At 35.9% G+C, this 25,742-nt stretch overlaps 1 protein-coding gene across 3 annotated transcripts in view; it reads right to left on the reverse strand.

The window, feature by feature from the left end:
* Window positions 1-1,543: 1,543 nt before the first annotated feature.
* wcy (WW domain-containing adapter protein with coiled-coil wacky) overlaps window positions 1,544-25,742 on the reverse strand; it is a 57,327-nt gene continuing 33,128 nt past the window's right edge. For all 3 annotated transcript variants that reach the window (XM_069841521.1, XM_069841593.1, XM_069841450.1), the window contains 4 exons: window positions 23,948-24,703; window positions 14,335-14,519; window positions 11,711-11,838; window positions 1,544-5,942 (listed from right to left, as the gene is read on the reverse strand). In XM_069841521.1, coding sequence (XP_069697622.1) covers window positions 5,864-5,942; window positions 11,711-11,838; window positions 14,335-14,519; window positions 23,948-24,703 — 1,148 coding nt within the window. In that variant the 3' untranslated portion in view covers window positions 1,544-5,863. The remainder of the gene's footprint in view (window positions 5,943-11,710; window positions 11,839-14,334; window positions 14,520-23,947; window positions 24,704-25,742) is intronic.

The following is a 25,742-nucleotide window of genomic DNA, read 5'->3' on the forward strand; positions in this document are numbered from 1 at the left end:
ACGAAAGCTTAAACATTTTTCAAACGTAACTGAAGTGCACTTATACCCATTTGCTTCTGATTCCATCAATTGTTTTGATTTGTACAGTACAGAACAAATTATATGAAGAGACCAGCACTGTAAATCACAACTCCATTTCTCGGCATTGGAGGGAACTTTTGAAGCACTTCCAGTTTGCAAACCAGTAAATTTCAATCCATGAGTTACAGTAAACATATGTCCTCATTATGCATGACTTGTTATTCTAAAGACTCGTCTCCACTATTAAACATTTAACAACAACATGTTAAATTGTTTACCGTTAACATCCCAACATGTTGATCGAACATGTTAATGCTAATTTCATTTAACACTTTGTCCACACTGTTAAACTTTAATTTCTTTGCGTAGTCCAACATAAACAGTCTATGAAATTTCAATATAGATAATGTTTTATTTTCAAACCTTGAAGAATGGACTCAGATGATAATATGACTTTTGTAATTGCCTCTATTGCTTGTTACAAGGCTTTGAAAAGGAAGAAAATGAGAATGTGGATGTGGCAATATCTTAGTAAAAGACACTGTGCAGGATACATTCTAAACGAGCTTAAAGTTGAACACAGTATCGATTTGGATTCAAAAACTTGCTGAGAATGTCAGAACATGATTTTAATATAGTGCTGCAAAAATACTTCTGTTACATCAAAGAAATACACAATTTAAGAGCAGCCATTTCATCTCAAAAAAATTACAGCGCGATTATCATAGGACCTACGACATGATAGATCTTAAAGGAGAGGGTAATATTGTATAATTATTCTTTCCGAAGTTTTACGAACGTTAACATACATCACCAAATATGACCCTTACTCACGTCAACATAGCATTAACGTTTAGCGTATGATGAGAGTGCGAAAATTCTCTATTGTATTCTCGAGAACAGTTAAATAATAATTCCAGTTCTCTAAAACAGTCAGCCTTCTTAGTTTTGCCTGTGTATTCTTTTGCAGACACATCCCACAAACAAGGTCTTTCCATCAGTGCATTAATTTTATTCTAATGTATTTTCCTTCGTCCACTCCATTATTTCGAACAACTTACAGCCAACACCAAGGATCAATGATAGTATAAAAATGATCAAGATACGCGCCACAAAATCGGAACTTATAGTTGTTGCTATGGAAACTGTACGAACTTTGCCGAACTGTACTGACGCTGCACGAGCAAATGAATTGAGTTGACATGTTTTCCATTTCTGCTGGAAAACACGCCAACATGTTAAAAGTATTAAATTGAACATACTTAGTTAACATGTTAAGTCAATTGAGACTTGAAATGTCCATATACAAGTTAAATTCAACATGTTATATATAACATGTTGTTAATAATGTTTAATAGTGGAGACGCGCCTTAACATTTGATGTATTTATTGGACACCTTGATTCTTCATAACTGAGTCCCTCCCCACCAAATTACTACCTAACTCTACGAGCTGACACTTCCTGTAAAAGTTTTTTATAGCTTTTATTAACTGAATGTAAAATAATTGAACACGTCGGGACCTTCATGTATCTTAGTTTTAATGCATATTTTAAAAATACATATTTATAGGACAATTTGGTAAGATTCAACATATGGATAGAACAACAATAAAAACTCAAAATTTTACAATTCAGTGCTTTGTGTATATGAATGCATGCTACAGAAATTTGAACTGTCACAAAGACATTATAATAGAATTCAATCCAGTAAGATGTCTTCTTAAGTTTGTAGTTGAGATAACACTGACTGAACAAAAGAGAAATGGAGTGAGAAAAACAAAAGAGAATTTCTCTTAAGTGTGTATTGCATTAGAAATGGAATGAAAAGAGAAATGTGGACAGATCTGGGAAGTGATAACCAGAGAGCCAGAATGGACACAGGCTTATGCTTTGAAGTTGATGTTTTTTTCTTCAAAATGAAACCAGTATGACAAAAATATTTTCTCAACATACAGTATATTTCAGAGTCATCAGATCTTTCTGTGGGTATCGTGTAATCCGTTAATAATAACCAAGAAGTAACTTATGGATTAATCGATATTTTGCTATGAAATATAACTTAAAAACTATTATATAGCTGATTCAAAGCAAAGAAGGGATAAGCTGTAACAATAGTGATATGTACAACCTGATGTATCAGAAAATTTGAAAACAAGACGAACTGTTCCTTACATAGTAATATTTCAACAATAAAATGTTTCAGCATCAATGAAGAAGGGGGTGAGAAAAACAGAAATAACTAACAAAGCCAACAATTATCTGCCTCTATCGAGAGACAGGGAGAAGTTACGGTGCTAACAAGATGGCAGAACTAAAACATCTTTGCCACTGAGGTAAGGATGATGAGTATCTTATAGTGAATATTTTTCCAGAAACGGAAAAGAAAAGATAAGAATGGGATAACAATTTACACATCAAGTTAGAATAATGAAGCAATTAAAAGCTTACACCAATTCTACTGAATTATGTGAGAAAGAAGGAAAATAGTTTTACATGTTACAAGAATTGAAGTTCATTAGAAAATTATACCTCTATCAGTCTTATAGGGTTTTATTGCATGTACTTCAGGCATGCATAATGTATATACTTCTACTGAAGCAAATTCAAAATATACAGAACACTATATAATTTTCTGTTCCTATTACAGTATTGTTAAATTAAAAATTAATTGTAACAATTTGTGTAGTAATCCAGAGGACCTATATTTCGTCCCTTAAATTTGTCATAATAAAATGTTCCATGAACGTGTTAAAGACTTCAATTGCATTCAAGCTTATTATTTACAAGGGGTGTATGAAAAGTTATGAACACATTAATGACACAATCTGCGAAAAGATTTCACAGGAACATATTTGTCAAGAGACAATATTTTCTTACTTTAACTTCTCTACAAAACCCCCATTTTGATTGATGTAATTTTGCCACTTTTACAGATATTAAAAAAACTATTCTTGTGACAGACTTCAATTTTGGTACCTTGCAGAAAAATATTTGCAGTCTGTTGATCATCATTGATTTGTACACAGCTTTTGTATACGCTGTTACAATTTTATCATAAAATAGTAATAAGTTTATATTACAGATACATAATTATGACACAAGACGAAATATTAATTCAACATTAGTAGAACCTAAATGTCTCACATCTGCTGGTCTAAAGCATAGCATTAATTTTGGCCCTCGGTTGTACAATGCTTTAACTAAATTACACCCAGAACTTCTAACATGTAACCCACTAACATATAACAAGAAAATTAGAAACGTGTTAATGTCTTCAATTTGATTAAATATATTTATAGCCTATGTATATGAATTAATCAACCTATATTATATTTGTATTCTATAATTTTGAAATATGTATATATATATAAATTGTCCTACTTTTCACGTGCGATATTATTCTTCTCTAGTGTTAATATTATGTTATATAATTCCACTGCCGCTGTAATTTTAATTTTAGTTCCTATTTTATTTTATTTATTTTTCTTTTATTATTTTCTATATTTCTCTTACATTAATATTGTATTATATAATTTCTGTAACTGTAATTTTCATTTCATTTCCTATTTTATTTTATATTCTTTATAGGCCCATCAATATTATATCTGAACTGCAACCTAACACAAGCACGGTCTCAAATTTTGTTAATACTATTGTATCTCTTTTTTATATTGATTGTATTATTTTATTTCTATTTCTCTTGTTTGTAATTATATTCTTTATTCTGTATTCTGTATATTTTTGTACGTCTTCACTGAAAATAGGCTCACATTGCAGGCATGGAAGGAAAAAGTCTCAACATATGGTTCCACAGTGCACCAATTGAGAATAATGTATAGAAACTCACCGATCGCCATATGGTCCCAATCTGAAACCTTGGACTACCATCTGTTTGATTTCGTGAAGTATCACTACTTCGGTACCAATAATGATGACTGGCATAATGCACATTATTGCATGCATAATGTTGAAATTTATTTCTATTGCAAGAGCATTTCTGATCTCCTGGAAAGATGGCAAAAATACATTACTGAGAATGGTGATTTCATGGAGAAGTAAAGAAAAACGAGAGTCTCTTATGGGACGAATATGTTATTGTGAACTTCGCCTCTGAAAGTGAAATTAATATGCTGCACTCTTGTGCAACAGAACTCTTTCAGTAGATCTATGCACCTACATATACTTTGTCTTAAAATTTTATTCAATTGTTATTTATTTAAAGTGATATACGATACTCAATCCCCGTTCAGAACATAAAGTTTGACTGTACCATTTTTTTCACTTTGGAGGCCTCTTAAAAATTAACATGATTTTAACTGTCGTGATCATCGTCTCTTGAGAGAATGACATGTCGAGATATTGCTGCTTTTGATGAAGTTAATCTTCCAAAGATATGGGGAAGACGTAAGCAGGAAAATGAAGCAAGTTTTCCATGTTGAGGTGAAAGATTGTGGTTTATTTAGCTACCCCTTGCACTGAATACACATTCCTTACAACTACAGCTTGAAAACATCACTACTGCACTAGTAGTTTAAATACAACAGACTAACAGACACGTATGAAATAGTCTCTCTGGAAATGACGTGAGATAAATCTGCCGCTCATTCACACAATTTGTGGAGTCGCCTCAACGCACAAGGTATGACGGAACTTGCGCTGTGGCACATCAATTAGTGCACTCAGGACAAGGGGGTTCACAAAATCCGCAGCACGTATCTAAGACTGTAATTTATATTTAAAAAAATAAAATAAAAAGAAGTTTCGAAATCGTAGAGGCAAAAATACAAGACAAAAGTCAGTATTACTGGCTTGAAAGGAAACTTCATTTTCGGCCTTCCAAATTTTCGAAATCTACTGACGAATAGGCGATAAAAGTTAAAGTTTCTTCCTCTTTTATTTTTTATTTCATCAACAATACTCTTTTACGTCATACTAACTGGAAAACGATGGACTTCTCAAGGATGACACTTCAAACAAGATAAATAAATTTGACACGAAGAAATGTACCCTGCTACGCTGTTACAAATGCCCCAGTAAAATATTTTAAATAAAAAAAAATCATTTTTAAGAGAAATCTTTGTATCAAAATACATATTTGTCTTGTGTTCTGTATGTACATTACCGAACGTCTTCTCTGCAGGGTACACACACACATTACACCTGAAACACATCGAGAATTCAGCAAGAATCTTGAGAAGCCCATACAATTATAATTATTTTAGTAATATGTACAAAAAGCTATCCGAGTCATGAGGTTTTGTCAGTTCCCAACTACTGCCAGGGCTGCCCAACACCCGTCAGCAAGTGACAACACGACATGAGTCAGCACTGGAAATTAAACCACTTAACGTGCAAAATAAAGGAATATTTTACATTCTTCGCTTACTCCAAGTTCCTTTTTCCAACATTGTACTACAGCACAGGATTGCAACAACTCGTCTTGAAATTGTATTTCATACCAAAAGAAACGGTCTTGGAGATTTACAAGCTATTAAATTACTCATCTTTTTGTAAAGGAACATGGCATCCACAGAGTGTTCATTGCCATTGTCGTCCGTTTTTCTACGATAGGTACTTTTTATGCTTAAATATGTGATCCCAATTCCTTTACAAAAAATAATTAAAATGCTGGCCCACCCCACTTTGCCAATACATAAACACATAAAGATCAAGAATGACACGCACTGCAGTCCGACCACTTTCCCTGCAAGAACAACAAACAACTATGCAGTAATTAGGAGGTGGTTTATGTTGGGTAGCGTCCCCACCACTGCATCTGCACAACATCCCTCACTCGCTTGTTAGCAGTCCACACACTTGCTTTCACATTGCCTCTTAGCACTACGAGTCATCAGACATGAAGGAATTTTGGGATTTCAATTGTTCTAACGTCTTGATTTGCTGGCGTAGAAAAAGTATCCTGGAAAACAAAAACACTCAATTAGTTTTCACATCCAAGTGAGATGCACTGTGCAAAGTGTTACAAAAATCGAAAGGTGTATAGCTTTACTAAGCTGCATATCTTTCAAATAAAAAAAGTATTGGACAATTATACAGGGTGTTTAAAAAATACGGGGCATAATTTCAGGTGTGTATTTCCCACATGTAGACAATCAAAATAGTTCATTACGTGTCCGGAAATGCTTCATTTCCGAGTTATGGCCTTCACAACATTAAAATTCACTGGAACGTTTTTCTTTCCGCAGGTCGTTGTCATTACAGAAGATGTTCAAAATGTCCACCTCCTGCTTGAATACAGACCTCACATCGATGTCTCATTGACCTGCAAACACGATCCCAAACTCCAGGAGTACTGCGTATGACCTCAGAACATGCCACAATTCGATTCCGAAGGGATTCCAAATCAGGCACCGGAGACGAATAAACCAATGATTTTAAATGGCCCCACAAGTAGAAATCGAGAGGGTTCAGATCAGGTGAGCGTGGAGGCCAAGCAATTGGGCCACCTCTACCTATCCATCGATCAGGAAACCTTCGATCCAAGTACCGGCGAGCCGTACGACTGAAGTGTGCAGGAGCGCCATCATGCAAGAAGTGAATGTGTTGACGATTGATCAGTGGAGTGTCTTCTAAGACATGAGGTATGGTGTTTTCCAGGAAGTTTGTGTACGCCTGCCCCGTAAGTCTGTTTACAAGTACATGGGGTCCAACTAATCGATCACCAATGATACCGGCCCACATGTTGAGGGCGAACCGCACCTGGTGATGAGATGGAACAGTTGCACGTGGGTTTTCATACGCCCATACATGCTGATTGTGGAAATTTGTTATGCCATCTCGTGTGAACTGTGCTTCATCTGTAAATAATACTAAGGCAGGAAAGTTCGGATTTACACCACACTACTGCAAGGACCACTGACAGAACCTAACTTGTGCAGGGTAATCTGCTGGTGACAGGGCCTGTACACATTGCAAATGATAAGGATACAATTGATACTCTTTCAACAGTCTCCAGACAGTCGCATGACGAACATTGACTTGCAACACTACCCTTCGTGTGCTGATAGAAGGAGTCATGTTCACAGCCTCCAGGATCTCCTCCTGTACTTCTGGAGTTGTAGATCTTGGTCGTCCCCTTCCCAAACCAGGAGAGTTAAATTTTCCATACTCGCACAGACGGTAATGGAGACGTACAAATGTCTTCCGATCTGGACATTGTCGCTGTGGGTACCTCTCCTGGTACAAACGACGAGCCAGTGCAGCATTGCCGTCCGCCTTACCGTACATGAAGTGTCTCTCTGCCAGCTCTTGATTTGAATACATGTCACACAGTCTAACGCCTACACAACACTGAATGTAACCTTCGCCTCAGAATGAACTGTCAGAGTGCCCTCTTAATGTCTCCTTTGATGGCAACGACCTGCGGAAAGAAAAATGTTCCAGTGAATTTCAATGTTGTGAAGGCCATAACTCGGAAATAAAGCATTTCCGCACACATGTTGTAATGAACTATTTTGATTGTCTACATGTGGGAAATACATACCTGAAATTATGCCCCGTATTTTTTAAACACCCTGTATATACTATATACTATATGAAAGTCTCAGGAATCTTCTCTGCCACATCAATAAATTTAAAAATGCAGTTATATTGTCAGACTCCAAAGCAGCTATTCTATCAATAGTCTCTAGACACACACCTTCATTTCAAATAGCAGAAATAAATAAAATGCTCTCTCAACTAATAACACTCAATAAAAGAATTGTATTCCAATGGATACCATCCCATTGTGGAATCCTGGGAAACGAGAATGCGGATGCTTTAGCAAAGAAGGGCAGCACTGCTACTTACAGACCTGTTACTAAATCTATGTATTCCTCTGTGAAAAGCTTTATTAAATCTACATACTTAGACTTCAACAAACGAAATTTGATAACACAATCTCAAGGGAAAAAATGGAACTCTCTGCATCATAATCCACAATTGATTCCCAATTTACCACGCAAATCGTCTGTAGCTGCATTTAGATTGGCAACAGGCCATGACTGTTTGGCCAAGCATCTGCATAGAATTGGAATATATCAGTCTCCTAACTGTCCATTGTGCAACTCAAATCAAGAAATGGATTCAGAACATCTCAAAATCTGTGCTTCAGTGGCTAACCATGACAATATTTTTGAAAAATATTGGAGTGCAAGAGATCAAATGACTTTATTGTCAAATGCCTGGCATTAGAAAACAACAACATATTTTCACTAATATTGAATAGACAGACATGAAATTACCACCATTTGAAAGAGAGATATTTCAAGTTTTGTACTACCATCTGAGTTTAAATTGTTATTCAAAAGGAAATGTGTACATCATTATTAGAGAAAATGGCTACCCTAACAGACTGTCCTCATGGAGGAAGAAATTTTCTCATGAAATTTCGGCCAGTGTATGGGACTGATGCCCACCCAGCATTGTGATACACTTGGGGAGCTATGATAGGTAGCGAAATCTGGTTGTGAAAGCCAGCTGTAACAGTTGGGGGAGGGATCATCATGCTGTATCTGTTAAAATAAATCTTTCCATGAAATTGTGTTTTCTTTTTGTAAACGACCCCAGGGAAACTTACTTTCTAGACAGCCCTCGTATGTAGCAGCAAAACCTATGTAAATTTAAATTTCTTTCCATTTGATATACGATTTATTGTCTTTAAGCAAACATCCAAGTAGTGATGGCCCTTCACATTTCTGTATTCAAGGACTCACCATCACTATTTACAGATTTCTTTACTATACCATCCAGTTCTCAAAATTACATTCTTGTCCATAACTTGAACCCGTTATTCATCCTCATACAATATTATCAACACCCCTACCACAGTGACACACCTCACAGCAACACATTTCCAACCCAAACCATTCTGACGACCACCCTCCAAATTCAGCTAACATCTGACTAAACTATTCCCCCTTTCAACCAAAGTAGCTTACTATCCTATATATAATAACAATCACCACAACAAGTTCTACTCACTATTATTGTTCTTGGTCCATTCTCAGTTCTTCTCAATTATTTACTCTCGTTCCCAGACATACATAACACTTCATTCACACAATACTTCTCCACATACCTAACCTTCTTGGCAACACTCCTTACCCATTAACATTGATCCTTCCCTATTTTACTTGAACCCTTCACACCACTTCCTTAAGTTATGATGTTTCTTATTTTTTTTAGACTTTTATCTTCTCCTTCTCATCAGTTCCCCTCCCCGGCTTCTCCTTTTTCAACTCCTTCACTCTTTTCGGTATTGCCCCCAAAAACTGTTCGTTTTGACTTTGCTATGTTTGCATTTTGCTAGTTATCCCGCACTATTCCTTATTCCTCGACTTACCTGACGTCACTAGCTTCTTCCATCCTTCCACTTCAGGATTCTCTGCATTTAAAGCATCTGCCCTCAATTGAAGGTGACCATTACAATCCAGAATATATTCCAATATTTGATACATAAGTTAAAACAGGACATTTAGGCTGGTATTCATAGTCGACACTTTCGATTAAAGTGTCCTTTGGAAGACGCAAAGTATCACTTTTCCGTAGCACAGTCGACACTTTGGTGCAAAGGAACACTTTGGATGAAAGTGTAGTTCCGACCACACTTTGAGCAGAAAAATGGCGGACGTCTTGGAAGTTGTCAAATTATTTATTAGAATGTGCGGAAGAGATGGCACAATGTGGACAATGTACAAAATCACTACATTAGAGATAGGCCAAAAGACAATCCCGTGGAATTTTATAATGATATAGAATTAAAAAAAAAACAGTTCCAATCTGATAAAGAAACTTATTGAGATTGCTTATATTTTCGATGACTGGTTAACAAAAACGAATAATAGAGGTTTGCCAGTGCCTCCAATAATACAGTTATTGACTGCATTAAAATTCTATGCTACAGATATGTACCATACATTAATATATATAATATTATAGTTCAGATATTTCTGTAGTAACATTCGTATATTTATAACCTCAATTCGATGAAGTGATATGTGAGTAGATATGCCTATATAACCTATTTTTTAATACTGAAACGAATTTTTTAACTTAAATAATATTAAACTAACTTCAATCTAATGTAGGCATAACTATCTTAAATTAGCATTGAGAGACCTCACGTGCCTGCTTTCTAAGCAGATTCCATAATTATATTGGGTTTAAAATGATTTTGATTTTTGTTGGCTACCTGTATTTTGAGATAAGATTTATCTTGATGTTGATATAATCATTACTGTTTTGATACCGGTAATATATATTTTCACGCCGGTAAGCAATACATCTACTGTCTCTAGTTCATGTGCAGTCATAACCTCACCATGAAAAGAGATCTCATACTATTAGGCCTATTTTGTTATGCATTGTAGAAACATTTGGCATTCAAAATATTCCTGAAGAGCAGGCAATAATGGGAACGAGAGAGAGAGAATAGTAATAGTAGTAGTAATAATAATAATAATAATAATAATAATAATAATAGCAGTAGTAATGTGTTTACTTCATTCTTTTTTTACTTCTATTCACTGTTCACGAAAAAGACAAAAATGAAAATAAAGGAAATAACACAATATATCAATGAAGGAGATACCTATAAAACCTAACTTGACACACGCACGCACGCACGCACGCACACACACACACAAACAAACAAACAAACAAACAAACAAAACGTAACCTACTCAATCCAACTTAACCTAACTATATAAACTAATAGAAGATATGTACAAAATCTAACCAAACTATATAAATCAGTGGAACGGATACATACAAAATTAAACTTAGTGACATAAATCAATGAAAAAGATATGTACAGAACCTAATCTAACATTATAAATTAATTGATTAGCTATGTACTGTACAAAACCTAACCTAATTTCACCAGCAGTATCACTAACTATTTAATAACATGTTGTTGTTGTTGTCTAGTGCCTGGCATTTGGCAATGAAGCCATTAGCAGTCGTGCTTTCCAATACTTTTGAACTGTAGTTTCTTCTGATCTTAATGCTTCACAGGTCTTCAAATTTAATAAAATGTTATATATCTGAACTGACTGAAATAATCTAAACTATCGCCAACAAAAACTAGAAACTGAAATAAAACAACTTTAAATATATATTTTCTTTCTCACGCGATCAATTAGGCTCCCAATTCAAATCACAAGCATTGTAATTTGTAGGTTATACGTCATTAATTTGTTATTGTTTGTTCACTTGTTTTGAAAGGCATTGTGGGACTTCTGTTACCAACCAAATTGTAATTCTACACTTTGCTGGCGTAAAGTGACACTTTGTGAAGTGCACTTCTTCAATCGTCTATGAATACCACTAATATGAAAGAGCCACTTTCGTCAAAAGTGTCACTTTGCAAAGTGGTGATATAAAGTGTCGACTATGAATACCAGCCTTACATAATTTCATGAATCAGTTTATTCACTATCATACATTCCACTGCATCCTGGGAGATGAGATGTACTTTTATTATTTCTGGACAAAAGACTATTATAGTCGAAATGAAGTGACATACTTCAATAAACACTTCCACAGCAAATTATAGACTGGAAATTTACTGTAAAGCAGTAGTTGTTAGAAACATCTGCTAAAAGTGGCTGGGAAAGGCAAGAAAGAGGAGGGGAAGAAATGCAGCTCGTTCAAGTGGTTATCAAGCCCTCAATTTACACATACCTCTGTTCTTGTAATGTTGCTTGAATTTCTGTTAACCTAACAATTGACCGTGCTGTTTTCAAGTCCGCAGACACGCGAGTGCACTGGAGGCTGCCCATCGTATGACCCTCCTCACTCAGTTTTTGGGCCTGGAAGAATGCATTATATCACAGTAAGAAAAACACATTGTGTTCTGTCTCTGACATATTCACGTAAAAACAGTGCAATTCTGGTCAGAAGGAATCTACAATATAATTACAGAATTTATTGAGCTAAACCACCAAATTTTTCAACTACCAGCCACCACTGTCGATTTTAGTGAAGCTATATATCTTGTAAACTTACTTTTGAATTGCCCCTTATACTTTTATCTAAGTTTGCAAGCTTCAGAGTTGCCTCTGTCTGGTACTTAAGGTTTGGTCACATGTCGTTACTTTTGCTGTGTAACTTTTGTACTGTAGTTGCAAAAGTTACATGTCGTGTTCTGGTTCCGGACAATTCGCCACAAAAAATCGGTAACTGGGACAATTGGCCACAGAAAATAAGTAATAGGGACAATTCGCTACAGATAGACAATTCGCCACAAATAGACAATTTATTTAAATGTGAATTAGTGGCAAATATGATAACTTTCACGTTGTCCTCCGGTTCAAAATACAACAACCACCTTTCTCCTTGTATGGACGTAGTGTATCTGTCGGCTATAACGTTCAGTTCAATATTCCTTGGTTCAGGTGGTAGGTGCAGCTTCCTGGCATGGCGCACAGTTTTTTTTTTTAATAGACGATTTCTTCGGTAGATTCACATTGGTTTAGCTTGCAATACGCTGTAACTCATTTTGAATAATGACAGACGTTGGTTCTCGGGAAGTCCCGCCCTTGCCTTCATGTTCTCTACACATTCCTTTGCCTTAATCCTTCCCAGTCTGCAGAATGATTCTTGTGTTCAGACGGTTCTTTGACGACACTGCTTCCACCTTCTGATAACGTGACTGTTGCATTACACCTGCCACGCATGTCACAGCGCCAAACAACTCCATTCTTATTTCTTCTAAGTCTCGTGTACATGTAGCCAAGATATATTAATTTGTCAGAGCCTCTTTCTGATTTTGTGAAGCGAATTTCTTCCGCCATAGTTCCGAATTAGTTTACAGCTTCTGGATTTGTCTTGTGTTACCATAGAAATATATCATAAAATTGTTGCAAATTTGAGTATTGCCTTGAATTTTAATGTGTGGCGAAATGTCTTTGATACGAATTTCAATTATGTGGCGAATTGTCTTTGATACGAATTTCAATTATGTGGCGAGTTGCCTCTGTGGCCAGTTTTCTGTGGCGAGTTGTCCCTAACCCGTCATGTTCACATAGAAGTCAAAACTAGCACGCTGTATGCTTTTCATGCTGCACAACCCAAGCACTGCAAAAGTTGCAACTGGAGGTTGCGAGTCTGTTCACACACATAAAACGCTACTTTTGTAGCTGTAGCTTTCCATCTCCATGTTTACTCTTCAATAGATTTTGTGGTTGTGTTCGCATTAGAGTTTTAGATTATGAAACTCAGGCAATAGCTTACTTAGCACCTCTTTTAATTATAAAATGGGAGAACAAAACGTTAAACTACAAAAGGAAAAGATGCTGGAACAAAGAAAGAACAGAAATACAGAACAATTTGAAGTTACGATCTCCTTTGAGATCTACGATAAAGGGGATGAATAGGCCTTACTGTTACGGTATAAGAACTTTTTGCGAGTATTAGGAACATTATTATTTTTTAACCCTTCTTTATTGTCTTACAAAACAATCTATATCGAATCGGCTTATTGGACTCTGGTAAATGTTTATTGTGCAATAAAGAAGATGCCATGGACATGGAACATCTATAAATCTGTGAATCTCTGCACACGCACACAAAAAAAAAAAATGCATTTTTTAAACATCGTCTTCTGAAATATGCACTGCACTAGCAATTTCTGTTAGTAACAAAGAGGTACCCACGTAAGCTGCATTAACAGCAACGCAGTCTCACTATATTTTTTGTCCATCCATAAACCACAAAAGAAGTAAATTAAAATCATCAGTACCAGTTGCAGAAGACACAGCCCTGCACTATATATTGACTACACCCCAACCCTGGCTACTAGCAACAGGCATCTATAATGAACACCGATCAAAATACTCCTCATTTCTCGTGAAAAACAGCTGAATAGACTATAGTGGACTTTATGTTGTCATCAAACAGCTGGATATATTAAGAAGATTGATTTTACTTTTCGGTGGGAATCAGCTTTTGCAAATTCCATATGTGCTCTCTTGGTTCAAGTAGGTTTATTATTTATTTTTCTATCCTAACTAGCATTAAAAATTAACATTTTTATTACAGAGTTATAATTAGAAAAACGCCTATATACTTCATGATAACAAATAGCATATTCTCGTAAGCATTGTTGGCAACCCTCCTGTTTGAAACTATGCTAAGGAACATAAAAAAAAAATGAATTTCTGTGGTGTTCGGGTAAAGGGGGATACATTATTTTTTTGTGCAGATGGGATTTTGTTCCCCAGATGAACACACAACTTAAATTATACAAGTTAGCGACTGTGACCGTACCTTCATTCAATCACAACTTCAGTCTACCAGAGACTCACCTGTTTCTCTAAGGCGTCAGCAGGCCAGCCTCGAACATGATTGACAAGATCATCTCGATAGTGGTTGGCCAAAGTAGGAGTGAGATGAGGAGCTTGTGGACGCAGAGCATGGAGAGAACTGCAGCTTCCAACTCCAGCCTGTGCAAGGTTCTGCAGCGAACTCAAGTTGCTGGGTGGGCTCGTCACTGAGAACACAAATCAGCATTACAGATCATTGTGCAATGAAACATATGAGAAAGGCGTGTGGTCTTAAGATTTCACGGAAACAGTGTTGCTGACAACACGAACAAAAACAATGCTAAGAAATGTAAGGAGTTCAGGACTAGCAGACTGATATCGCATTCGGCATAGATTCTCCTGTGAATACTGAATCGACATTTATATTCTAAGATGGAAGAACAGTTGGAAGAAGAGGTTTGGCTTCAGGAAAGAAAAAGATACGAGAGATGCAATTGGAATGCTGCGAACAATAGGTGAAAGACAAATAGAGAAGAATGAGGAAGTGTATGTAGTATCTGTGAATCTGGAAAAGGCTTTTGAAGAATGGGCTGGAAATAGACTTATGGAGATCCTGAAAAAATAGGCGTAGATTGGAAAAAGAGGAAGCTATTCAGTAAACCTTACATCAGGAAGGAGAAGATATTGGGTAGTAAGAATAAAGCTTAAGTACTTTCTCAAGGTTTATACTTTTGAGTATGAGCACTTCCTGTGATTATATACTCGTAACCACTAGAACATACTCATATTCGTAAGAATAAAGACATTCTACCTAACGCGAATATATACTCATTTCTACAGCCTTCTTGATCGTTTAAAAGTTAGTATGTACTCGTGTTACCTATCCTCTTTGACCACATTGCACCGTGATGCTCAGTTTTTTTAGACTTTCACATGCTATCCGCATGCTGTAGTGGTTTGTGTTTTGCTTTTTATAAATAAATAAATAAATAAATAAATAAATAAATAAATAAATAAATAAATACATAAATAAACAAACAAACAAATAAGTGAATAAACAAATAAATTAAGAAATTAATTAAATAATAAAATACATTAATTAAATAAACAAATAAATAAATAAATGAATAAATAAATAAACATGAAAGAGAGAGTGAATCATATAAGTGACGTTAATAAACAGGAAACAAGAAAATAGTACTGGGATCGTCATTACGGGATGTTGGATAGAGATTACAATCCATTTCTAGAATTCCAGTTATGCTAATTCTATTTTTTTTTATAGAGAGTTATATATATACAATTTAAAGTTACAAGTAATTGCATTTTGCACTTCAAATTTTTCAAAATAAACTGTAATTGTTAATTATATTTAACAATACAATCTAACCTTATAATTTGATAGCCATTCATATTTTTATAGGTTATGTTTTTTATGAATAACAAATATGTGTTTAACCTTTTTCACATTCACTTTTGTGAAGCATTAAAGGCTTCTGAAGTTCACGTCTTTTTCTATATTTTTCCATGATGTACTACATCGTTCATAAATTCCGCCATTTTTTTTTTTATTTAACTTTAAACTGAACACAAATCAACAAATATTCAGAATTGAGCCTGCTACAAACCATACTCAGAATAACATGAGAACAAACTTATAAATATGAGAATATAATAGCTTTTATTCTTATCAAGCATGAGTATATATTCTGTACAAGATGGACACTTGAGAATATTCTACTATGCTTCCATGTTATGAGTATGTAATCAAAAATGAGTAGGTACTCAAATGTTTTTATTTTTACTAACAAGAGTAGCCTATATACTAAAAAAAGTCCAGTATATACTATATACTCATGTTTATTCTTACCACGGATTACGTCAGAGGGAAGTGGAATGAGGAGAGGGTATGACAAGGATGCACTGTATCACTTAACCATTCAAAATCTAATTGGAGAATTTAGTGAAGAACTGTGTTTAGAACATGGGAGGGGTGATAGTAGGAGGAAAAAGAATAAAGTGCAAAAGATTTGCTGATGATATGGCATTGTTAGCAGAAGAGATGATACTAAGGGATATGTTACTGGATCTAAATGCCAATGTGCTTAATGTTGCTGTTGCAATAGCAATACCAGCTTAAATGCAACAGGCTCATGTCTGTAGATTTACTGGCATGTAAAAGAACTCCTGTGGGACAAAATTCCAGCACACTGGCAATGCTGATATAACCGGCAGTTGCAAGTGTCGTTAAATAAAACATAATTTAATTTTTCATTTAGTGTTTATCCCAAGGGCAGGTCTTTCAACTAAGGGCAACGCCTATAATGGTAAAAAGTACAGATTCAGTGCACTGTTCATAGATGAGGATGATACAAAGCTCAAGTACCTATTCAAAAAAGTGGGCTATTGAACCCGAAATTCCTGGGTTCACATCTACCCGAGGTGATGGATTTTGAAGGGCAATAAAATCTTAACCCATGTTCCTCTAGGAACAAAGGGAAGCTGTGGGTCCCATGTCGTAGATTTTATTTTATTGGGCTATTTTACGACGCTGTATCAACATCTAGGTTATTTAGCGTCTGAATGAAATGAAGGTGATAATGCCGGTGAAATGATTCCGGGGTACAGCACCGAAAGTTACCCAGCATTTGCTCGTATTGGGTTGAGGGAAAACCCCAGAAGAAACCTCAACCAGGTAACCTGCCCCGACCGGGATTCGAACCCGGGCCACCTGGTTTCGCGGCCAGATGCGCTGACCGTTACTCCACAGGTGTGGACCCCATGTCGTAGATTTATCCTATCTGTGATGGAATGCTCTATGCAAAATTCGCCAGCCATTTTGCTCGCACTGAATAACCTCTGCAGTTGAAAGCTGTGTTGGATAAAACACTATCACTACAGATTGGCAGAATACATTATTTCTAACAGCCTGTTAAATCACTGAAAAGTTAACATCCATTGTCACCTATTTAACAGGCAATGAAATGAGTCTTAAGGAAAATGTTCATTCTTTTTTACCATTAACCTTCTTACAGCTTTGTTACGTGTAAGTGTATTTCCATATAAGCAAGAGAGATAAACATTTCAGTGCAACAGATTGGTGAAACACATTAATTTCAACAGCTTGTTAAACAAGTAAAAATGTTGTCAACAACCATCTGTTTAACAATCTGATTTGTCATTAGAATATTCCATTGTTATCATTTAAAATTTTTACAGCTGTTATGTAGGCTGACCAAATTTTTTATGTCCAGCAGAGGACATCGGCAATTTCAAGAAAAACCACAAATGCTTACCTAGTCACTCTCCATTGAAATATTGTATAAAATACAATATGTAACAGTAAATACAATGATAGAACTTTGCACACTAAATTTGTAGAATATCTTTTTTAAATAAATGCATAAACACACTTAACTCCTACACATAATCATAGCCACTAAGAATTCAATTTCAGTACTGACACATGCATGAAAGTCTTTCACATAATATTGTAATATTGTACACACTGAACTCTTAACACATTTTACAAGTACTTCTCTGAAGAATGCATGTTTTTAAGGATACGTTTATTCCCATACAGCTTCATACTAAGTTCTTCACATGAGAAATTACAGTTTGCTTTCAAGTGTAACAAGGCTGTAACTGTTTCAACTTTCATTCTTGACTTCTGATGAGTCACGATTGAGTTCATTGTGGAGAAAAGTCTTTTAACTGTCAACTGATGAATTACTGACTGGAATACACATGATTAATGACACTATTTTGAGAAGATTTTCAAATGAAATTGAATTTTTTTTTTTTTGAAATGTTGAAAAACAGACAAAGATGCTATGTTCTTCTCAAAGAGTGCAGAATATCTCATACTGTGCTCACTGGTTCTTCTGTCTGATACTGAGAACTGTTCAAAAATGTGCATGAATCCCAGCAGTACCAGTAAAATGTTATTGCAAAAAAAAAATCAAAGCTTCTGGGGACAAAAGTAATTTCCGGGGACAAAAACAGGGACATTTGCTCCCTGGGGACAGTAACTCAAAACTGGGGACATCTGGTCAGCCTACTGTTATGTATGATGAAGTTTTATCCATGCAAAAGAAGTCTGCAAATAACGAACAATATTAATAATATTACAAACGAGGAGATTTACAAGAAGTGACCAACAAACAAGTATCTCTACTATTTGTAAATGCTGGCACACGTACAGTCCTATAGCTGGATGAAGTAAACAAACATGAGACTGAAAAGCAGAGAAATTCACTTGTAGATATCAAACACGATCAAAATTCGACTAACAGTTCAGAACATATCACTCTACACAGGCATGCAACATGTCAAAAACCACTTTTCGATACCAGCATGTTGAAAACATACATTTCTTTACAGCATCACAATTTTTTTTACCCTACATCAAGGGGCGGCAGAATGTCAACACAGGTGGGGTCATATGAAACGCATTAAATTTGTTAAAGAAATTGCTCACATATATACTGTATATCGAGTGGAACATTGAAATAAACCTAGCATAAAATTACTTAAGGAGTGGATATTTTGAATTGTAGTGAATTTTCGGGAACTTTTTAAATCTGAAAAATTTTAGCTTATTTAGGTTTCTTTGCAAAGTTTAAAATGTTTTATCAGAAAATGATATTTGGCAACACTTTCTCAATCAGTAGGACCTATTAATATTATGGCAAAGTACACGTGACAATGGAGTTTTGTATTATGTCTCTTTATGATGGTAATATGAAACCCTTTAAATATAGTAGTTTAGAACAGTAACAAACATGTTACATTTTCTTTCTGTGCACAATAAAAGAGTTTCTCTTCCCATTCTTCCACAAATATTCGTTTTGCTGCACTCTCTATGTTTTTCATGGTTTGGAAACAGACATGCTGATCGCCAGTTACATGTACTCTGCCTGTCCTAAGTGGAGTGAGTGCGTGTGGAGGGATGCATTAGTGAACTGTCCTTGCATAAGTATGACATAAGTTGTGGCTTGCCGCATGAATTGCTGACCGCTGCCCTAACAATGAGAAAATGAAGAAGTAGAAGCAACTGATATGACAAGTTTCGAGAACAGGGAAAGACAGAATGCATAAAATGTAAACCAAATGCTCAAATTCTGCCTGCCAAGACCTTTAGAAGAGAGACTGGTTGCAAATACAAAACCAGTTGCATTTAACAGGTTTTGAGAATAAACAAAAACAGAATGTTTAGAACAGAAAACATAAGCTTACAGACGAGGAGAAAGACCTTTAGAAAAGATTACTGGATGCAATCACAAAAAGTTACATTTAACATGTTTTGAGGAAGAACAAAAATAGAATACCTAGAATAAAAAACAAAACCTTACAGGCTATTCCATCTCAAATCAACCGAAATACAGAGAAAATTGAACTTGCAATTTTTAAATACAATGAAACTTTTTCTGTCCGTTGACAACTGTGATACAATGCTTTGTGCAAAGTTTCAGGCATCAGAACTTCATAGTGTTTAAATTTAAAATGTTTAAATTTATCGTATTTTCATAAAATTAGCAACTTTAAACTGTTGTGGCTCCGAAACCCTTTCGCCCAATGATCAAAATCATGGTTTATTTTGATACTGAGAAATTAAAGTTTATATTGACATGTAAACAGTTTTTCTTACTTTTTATGGAAGTGGAGAAATTTAGATTTTTCTTCATTAAGACGCCTTTGCCCACGAAAAATATTTTTAAAATATATGGTTAGATTCCGCATTTAACCCTTTCTAACCCAAATTAAATTTACAAGCAATCCATGTTGAAACAAATAGCTGTATTAGGACCAATTCAGTGACCAAGTTACGGGAGTGGCAACATTTGAAACAAAACTATATTGATGAAAATGTATTGAAATAGAAGTTATCCAGCAAAATTTACCTTCATATGTAACACACAAGTATATAAATGCTATAAAGTTAATTAGTGCCATATGGTATCTATAGGTAAGAAAGGGTTAAAGTACAAATAAATATTTTTTACTGGTGCACCGTTGATAAGAAAATATTGAAAATATCAAATAAAGAAAATAAATAGTATTCGCGTGAAGTAACCAGCTGACTGTGAGGCGGGATTTAGCCCAGACAAGCAAGGCCAGGAGACAAACACGTGAAGTTTCGTCTAGTAGTGCATAGCTGGGCTAGCTTTATCACAAGTTTTCATAAACACAGGAGTAAAATGACGCCCAACGCTCGCTTATCTTTAGCTCTCGGCCAGTGCTTTCTGTACTGGGCCGTTCAAGTCCAGGCGTGTGAAAATAATTTATTTAATACCCTCGAAACTTATTGCCGAGCCACTAAGCAAACAATGCCGAATCCCTCTTAATACTGCAAGTTTTTTCTCAATTTTTTTCACATTTCTACAAATGGGCAAAAGGCCTAAAAGTAAGTAAAATCAGATTATCTGTCTCTCTATATACAATAAAAATAAGGATTACTTCTTATCATAACCTACCAAATGTCAGCTTCAAAATGAGCTCCCATTCAATGTTCTGCAGTAAATGGTTCCAGAGTTCTGAACGCTGAAAGAGGCTTGTTTTTATAAAATACGCTAAATTTGTCGCTCAGTAGTAGGAAAACCGTTTGACTTTCAATAGTATATTTTTGAAAATGCACTGTCCTCAGCATCTTGTATAAATAGGGAAAAAATTAGAGTATTAAAAAAATGCGAGGTTTTTTACTGATCGATTTCATATGGAATAGCCCTTACGGATGAGAAGGAAGACCTTTAGGAAAGCCTACTGGCAGCAAATACAAAAACAATTGCATTTGACATGTTTTGAGGATGAAGAGAAGCAAATGCCTAGAATGCAAACCAAAAGCTTATAGACAAGGAAGACCTTACAAACATCTTGATGTAAAAAAAATAATAATAAATAAAAAACAGTTGCATTTGACGTTTTGAGGATGAAAAAAACAGAACACTTAGAATACAAATCAAAAGTTTAGAGACGAGAAGAAAGACCTTCAGGAAGGACTACTAGATGTGACGAAATCAGGTCTATTACAGCCTAAATTTAAATTTGATGTCTAAAGAAGGACTGTGGAATCAGAGCTTGTATCAATTACTTGGTGATGTCTGTGTACAGACTCAGACTTCGACTGGACATATTTCTTTAATGTTTTCGTTATCACATAACCTCCTGCAATGGAGCCTCATAATTCACATGGTTGTGACGAAATGTCTGACAGTACCATTCACCATTCTTGTAGGTTTAGTAATGAACATTACTAAAGTCTGAGTCAGAGGTTTGTGTATCAATCATGCAGCACTGTTGCAAATGGCGAGGAAAAACGCAGAGAAAGTCAGATTGCAGCTCCAGATAAAAGTGCAACATATACATACTGTAAGTGTGTCGAGAGAGATATGTCACTCAGTGACATGATAAGAAATTACATGTTTTTTCTTGTTATCTATACAGTGGTTTTCGAGTAGAAGTGTGCTACAAAGAGAAGATTAAATGATATTCAACGATTTTCAAAATAAAGAAAATTATTATTCAGTTTTGTTGCAAAATTATACACAGTGAAACCTGTTCAAATCGGAACCTGAATAATCCGGAATCCTGTCTATTTCGGAACAATTTATTGGTCCCGGCAAAATTTGTATGTATTATGTGTAATTTTTCCTGAATAAAACGGAAACTCTCCAACACGGAAACGGAAACTGTCTGCTACTGTTCAAAATGGAAACAATATGTTGGGCACACTATATTTTGTAACTGTATTTTGAAACAGCGTGTAATTTCAAGGAATATACGAAATATATAGGTCACTAAGAAAAAAACAAGTTTTCTTTGCAAAATTTTAGAGGGTACGAGGGTATGTTGGCCTGTCGGTCATAAATTTTATTACCCTGTTGACTAGGCAGACGAGTCCCTTCAAAGATTTTCAATGCTTCACACCCGTGTACTGTTGTAGCTAAATAGAGCGCAAGTGTAGTGATTTCCAGGTAAAAAAAAAAAAAAAGTTGCATAAAATGTGGCATTAACATTAAGTAATGAAGTAAAAGTTATCGAGATAAAGGAAAATTAGAAACAAAGTCTATGTGAATTAATGTTGAAGTTCAGTGGAAAACTCAGGTGTGACACTTTGAAAATTAAAGATCATAATGAGTGTGTGGCTTGCGGTCGATATTGGTGACAAAAAAGAAACCAGAAAGCAACTGTTTATGTGAAAATAAATGAACTGTTGTGAGAGTGAGTGCTTCATGACCTTTCAAAGAACAAGCCAATTTCTGGATCTGTTCTGCAAAGCAAGCTATTGAACTGGGAAAGAAATTAAATAAACAAGAATTCAAGGCTTCTAATAGATGGCTCTTAGTCCAATTAATTAATAATGTGCGGTGATATGCAGTATAGTATTCGAGTATAGTGTTAGATATTAAATAGAATGAGATTAGTAAACTTTAGTAATGTTTAATGACTAATGAGTGAGTTAAGATAATATTTATACAGAAAATGAGATATTAATCAAGATGATTCACCAATGGAATAAGCGACAGAAAGCTGATTTAATGTGATTAGTGTTAAATGGAATATTTTGTATTTCTTGCAATTTGCGGCATGCCATTTTGTTTGCATGTATATGAATGATAAAATATTCCATTTTAATGTCACACCTGAATAATACGGAAACCTGTCCACAATGGAAAAAAAATTAGGACCATGTCACTTCCGTCTTGAACAGGTTTCACTGTACTAGCAGGAATATTAATACAGTCTGGATTTATATGTATTAAAAGTAAAGACTGGCACTGAGTACAGTTGGATGTGATGTTGGTTAACAATGTTTCCAAGCTTGGTTCACTAGATTATGAAATGTAATAATAAAGAATTTAGTCACAAGAACTAGACAATGCATTTTGTGAAGTGTGTGCTGATTTGTAAGTGGTCGTTAGCAACATTAAATACTTTTTTAACAGTACCAAAGGAAATTACAGAATGAGAAGAATGGCTTCTGAAAGAAGTGAGGTGCATGACTTGTATTTTTATAAACCCTCCTGTTTCTCTTCATCATTTCACCATAATTCTCCATTTCAATAGTGTCTGTTAATACACAGTCTGATCAGTTTGGGAAGGCATAAAACAAAAGTGCTATAAAAATTATGTCAGGAGTGATACAAAAGTTATTTTAGTTCCAATATGATATTAAAACACGAGAGTTTTGTATCATTGTATTTAAGAACTTGTCACTTATCAATAATACTGTAGCTGGTGTACAGTTGGCACCAGTTTGAGGAGGTGTAGTACACTACTTGGAGAGTGAAGGGGCACTCTTGCGGGACTTCAATGGGCCTCGAGCCTACATAGCTAAAATCAACAGATGGCACCACATAGTTGAATCATGCTATCTACAGAAGAGCGACTACACGCACTTCAACAACTATTCCTACGACAAAAGGAATGGTAAGCACATCAAACGTACATATCTGAAAATTTCACTTTTCTGTAAAAAAGTTGAGAAAATATTCTATCAAAAGTACATATCTGAAAATTTCACTTTTCTGTAAAAAAGTTGAGAAAATATTCTCCAGGCTGCCATGCCATGCCTTCTTATAAATAAGCTTACTATAAGATATAATACTGTGCTCGGTCTGTATGAATAATAAACATACAAAGAGATTCTACTCACATTTCCTTGCATCCACGCAGTCCTGGCTTTCCGAATGTGTTGGTGTGGGGGGTCCCTCTCCTATTGACGTGGTGTTACTTGTGTCCACTTTTAGTGGTTGTAAAGACGAAACTTGAGAAGGGTGCTGGTTGTTCAGACCAGCACTCGACCCCCCCGCCCCCGTCCCTACAGCGCCAGGTTCGAGAGACACCTGTCTCGAGAGGAGCAGGGCAGTCTGAATGGTCTGTAGGGCTTTTTGGGGCGACAACTCTGACTGTTCCAGATTCTTGGCACCCGTTATCTGAGAAAGTAGCCGTGGTAAGCTGGCCAAAGTCACAGGAGGTCCCGGGCCGGGGCCAGGAGCTGCTACAGAGCCCTGGAGAGGTGCGGGGACCATGGCAGGGGTTGTAGATGTCGAGGACTGTTGACCAGGGGAAGGGATTTGCTGCACTGTGGACTTACCGGGTGGTTGGTATAGATTCCTCCCGGAAGCCAGGGAAGTGGTGCTGGTGGGGGTGGGGATGTGAGGGTGAGATGCTAGGCGAGGAAGGGCAGCTGCAAGCAACACTGGGCCGGGCCCCGACGAGGTGGAGTTGTGATGCTCTGACGACACCTGCGGTGGCACTTGCGGCTGTGACTGCTGCTGGGGCTGTGACTGTGGCTGCTGCTGCTGCTGGTGAGATGATCCACTTCCTGTGGGAGTGTGGGTGTAAGATGTCTCAGAGGTGGGGGTGCTGTCACCTGGGGAGATGTCCATATCTTGTGCCTGAGACTCGCCTGAAAATGGAAAATACATTATTATTATTATTATTATTATTATTATTATTATTATTATTATTATTTAGTCATCCCACTTCATATAAAGAGGCCATTTCAGAATTTGTATAACAAATGACGTCCGTCAATTCTTACCCTTCCCATTATTGCATTTATAACGATAGAGTTATAAATTCCTAACAGTGAGTAGTTTCAATACTAATGTAGTAAACGTCACAAGAATTATTTCCCTCATGTGAAATATTTCACGAGAATAAAATAAAATTCTCATAGTGTTGTCGGACCATCGGATCTATGCCCCTTCAGTGCTGTCGTCGTTCTTGGAAAAGTTAACGCCTCTACTCACCCCATTCCACCCGTTTCTCTCCCACTACGTCAAACAGCATGCCACGAAACTTGCCGAATACGGATGTTGCCAAACTTCCGTCAAACAGTGTCATGTCTCTTGAATATTGCTTATAATACTGTAAGGTTAATTATTACTTATTCATAATTTAATTTAAGTAGGTCTAATGACGCTGATTGACTTATGCAAAACGCTATTACTTGCTTAATAATATTTCTTTCACCACTCCGTGCTACAGTATTCATGTTGAGTTGACAACACTGGACTGCAAGTGCAAATAAACTGTCCCGCAAGAAGGTTAAAAATTGTGAGTAGTGGGGGAGAGAAAGAGAGAGGGATAGAAAAGAGAGAAATAGGAATACAGGGGGAGAAATGAATTGCAGAGGCTGAAAAGGAATTAAGGTTCAGTTCGCATATCTTACAGGGGCACAGATCCGATGGTCGGATTATAACAGCTAAACTGCTATGTTCATACTAGTTAAGTTTTTAAAATGGAGCATGATTATGTCCAGATAAAGGTTTGTTTAATAATGTAATTGAGAAAAAAATCAAAGAAACATTTGATATTATCAAAACTTCTTCATTTATGTCTGAGTTTATATTTCCTTAAATATTATTGCATAATTATTCTAGTCCAGTAAGTCAGTCAGGTCTGTTACACCATTCTGTTCCTATGGATACACAGTTGAAAAA

The sequence above is a fragment of the Periplaneta americana genome, chromosome 1 (assembly GCF_040183065.1).
Source record: "Periplaneta americana isolate PAMFEO1 chromosome 1, P.americana_PAMFEO1_priV1, whole genome shotgun sequence".
NCBI lineage: Eukaryota > Metazoa > Arthropoda > Insecta > Blattodea > Blattidae > Periplaneta > Periplaneta americana.